At 43.5% G+C, this 2,630-nt stretch overlaps 1 protein-coding gene across 1 annotated transcript; it reads left to right on the top strand.

Annotated features, from left to right (window-relative positions):
* Positions 1-52: 52 nt before the first annotated feature.
* On the top strand, positions 53-2,179 carry PHALS_10363 (3-isopropylmalate dehydratase large; the record flags this gene model as incomplete). The annotated part of the gene is made up of 1 exon (XM_024725775.1): positions 53-2,179. One exon carries the CDS (start codon positions 53-55, stop codon positions 2,177-2,179), a length of 2,127 nt encoding a protein of 708 aa, XP_024576518.1.
* Between the last annotated feature and the right edge of the window lie 451 nt (positions 2,180-2,630).

Genomic DNA, 2,630 nt, shown 5'->3' with positions numbered 1-2,630 from the left:
GCAGGTAATATAAGTTTGTTATTCACTCAGCTCATTCCTCAACTTCCATCCAATGGCACCTCCTTCCCCAATGAACGTAATCGAAAAGATCCTCTGTCACCACGCTGTCGGTCTCTCCAAGCCTTATGTGTGTGTAGGCGATGTCTTATGTGTTAAAGCAGACTGGACAATTGCTAGTGAACTCACATTTCAAGCCATGGACACGATGCACGCAGCGATCGGCCGTCCACCGCTACATCGTCCGGATCGCTTCTGGTTGGCATTAGATCATACTGTCGATCCACGTGTGAATCACTTACCGAAACAAAAAGCATTGATTGAAATGTCTACTGCATTTGCAAAAACTCATGGACTTACAGACTTTCAACCTGCAAATACGACGATCATGCATACTGAGTTTGCTCGTAAGCGTGCACAACCGGGTCAGATTGTCATTGGTGCAGATAGTCACACGTGTAGTGCTGGTGGAATGGGTGCATTTGCAGCTGGACTTGGAGCAGGAGACGTAGTTATGCCATTGGTTACAGGTCAGACATGGTTTAAAGTCCCTGAAGTTTGTTTTATTGAGTTTGTGGGTGCCCCTGGTTTTGGAATTGGTGGAAAAGATGTGATTCTTTACATTCTTGGCGAATTAAAACGTAATACTGTAGCATTTGAACGTGCTGTTTACTATGGAGGTACAGGACTTCAGTATCTGTCAGATGACGCACGCTTTGCTATAGCCAACATGAGTACGGAATTCGGTGGTATTGCAGGTGTATTTCAAGCGGATGCTATCACCCAGCGAGTTTTAGAGAAAAGAGAGTCACACTATGATGAAGCCTTATTCTTTGAACCTGATGATGGATGCAAGTATGCAGCTCACCATGTGATAAATCTTGCAGATGTCAAACCAATTTTAGCTTTATATCCATCTCCTGACAATTGTGTGAGTGTTGAAGAAAAGCTTGGAATGAAGCTTGATGGATGTTTTATTGGTGCATGTACCACTACACAAGAGGATTTGATCTTAGGTGCTATGGTCTTGCAACAAGCGATGCTAGAAGGTAAACGTCCATCAAAGAATGGCCAACGTCGTGTTACACCTGGAAGTCTCGAGATAATTAATCGACTTAAAGAATTAGGTCTAATTCGTATCTATGAAGAGGCAGGATTTACCGTTGGTGTACCGAGTTGTAGTTTTTGTGTCGGTATTGGTGCCGATGTCGCTGGTGAAGGTGAAGTTTGGCTATCGAGTCAAAATCGCAATTTTCGTAATCGAATGGGTAAAGGATCCATTGGTCATTTGAGTTCTGCTGCTGTCGTTGCATCATCGAGCTTTGACATGGAGGTAGTCGATCCACGTCCATACTTGAACAAGATCAATAAGGACGATTTTAATCGGTATCGCGACTGGGTAGACCCAAATTCAACAACTTTACCGATTCAAACGGTAAAGTCTTACACAGTAACTGACCCAAAACCGGTTCTTGTTTCGGAAGCCGAAGACGAAAGTGTATTTCAGGCGAAAGAACAAGCTGCTGTGGCAGAATTAGAAGCAGGGTTGCCTATAAAATTTAGTGGGAAGGTGCAAAAATTTGGGGACAATATTGACACGGATGCTGTCATTCCGGCCCAATTTATGGGTCTCAATAAATCGTCACCTTTATGGCCTGCGGACTGTGAGACAGAACTTGACGTTCTTGCTGCGAAATCTTTTGCCTATGTACGTCCCGAATTTCCACAAAAAGTTAAAGAAGGCTACAATATTATTGTTGCTGGTTCGGCTTTTGGCAGTGGTTCTTCTCGCGAAGAAGCGGCCATTTGTCTTAAAGCTGTGGGCGTTCAAGCGGTGATTGCCAAGTCTTTTGCGTACATTTACGCTCGCAATCAGCCCAATAATGCATTGCTCGGTATTGTTGTGACGGATGAGAAATTTCACGAATTAGCGGACGAAGGCGAGGAAGTGACGATTGATTTGCGTAATCGAGTGGTGACTGTCAAAGATCATCAAGTGGCTTTCTCACTCACGCAACTGGAAGAAGCATTTCTAAACGGTGGTGGGCTCCAAGCACTCTTCAAACGCTATAAAGCTGATTTGTTCCGTGCAGCTATGCGTGGTAAGACTTCCAATATTGTATCTTCGGATGGTGTAGGTTGTGGAGAAAGTTGTGAAGAATCGGCTACTCCTTCGTGGTAGAAGCAATTATTGCATTGTAGATAAACAATTTTCAATACTTTTGCTTGAAAATGAGCACAATATAAATGGTATTGGTCTCTGTTACAAAAGTACCATTGGCATATCTATGCCACGAAAAGGCGCGTGCAACAGTGTACACTCTGGAATTAAAGGTACTGAGGCAAAATGTTTCAAGATGTGACACTAGGCAGTGCGAGCTTCAAATCGAAACAGACAAAGCAGGACGTGGCTGTTTATTCCCAGACTGATGAAATTGAGACGTTTGAGTGTGAAGTTCAGACTGTGAACGACATTGTCTCGAGTTCCACTCAAACGAGTCAAGCGCAAATGTCTAAAGGCAAAAGCAAAAATGGTACTTCTGACATAATAAATGACCATCAGGGTCATGTGGCACAGTGTATTCAAAGTGTCGGAGAACTCATGTTGCGAGAATTAGGCAAAAATAATGCCA

Source organism: Plasmopara halstedii (genome assembly GCF_900000015.1).
Source record: "Plasmopara halstedii genome assembly, contig: Scaffold_470, whole genome shotgun sequence".
NCBI classification, from domain to species: Eukaryota; Oomycota; class Peronosporomycetes; order Peronosporales; family Peronosporaceae; genus Plasmopara; species Plasmopara halstedii.
This window is presented reverse-complemented; position numbering and strand designations above follow the sequence as displayed.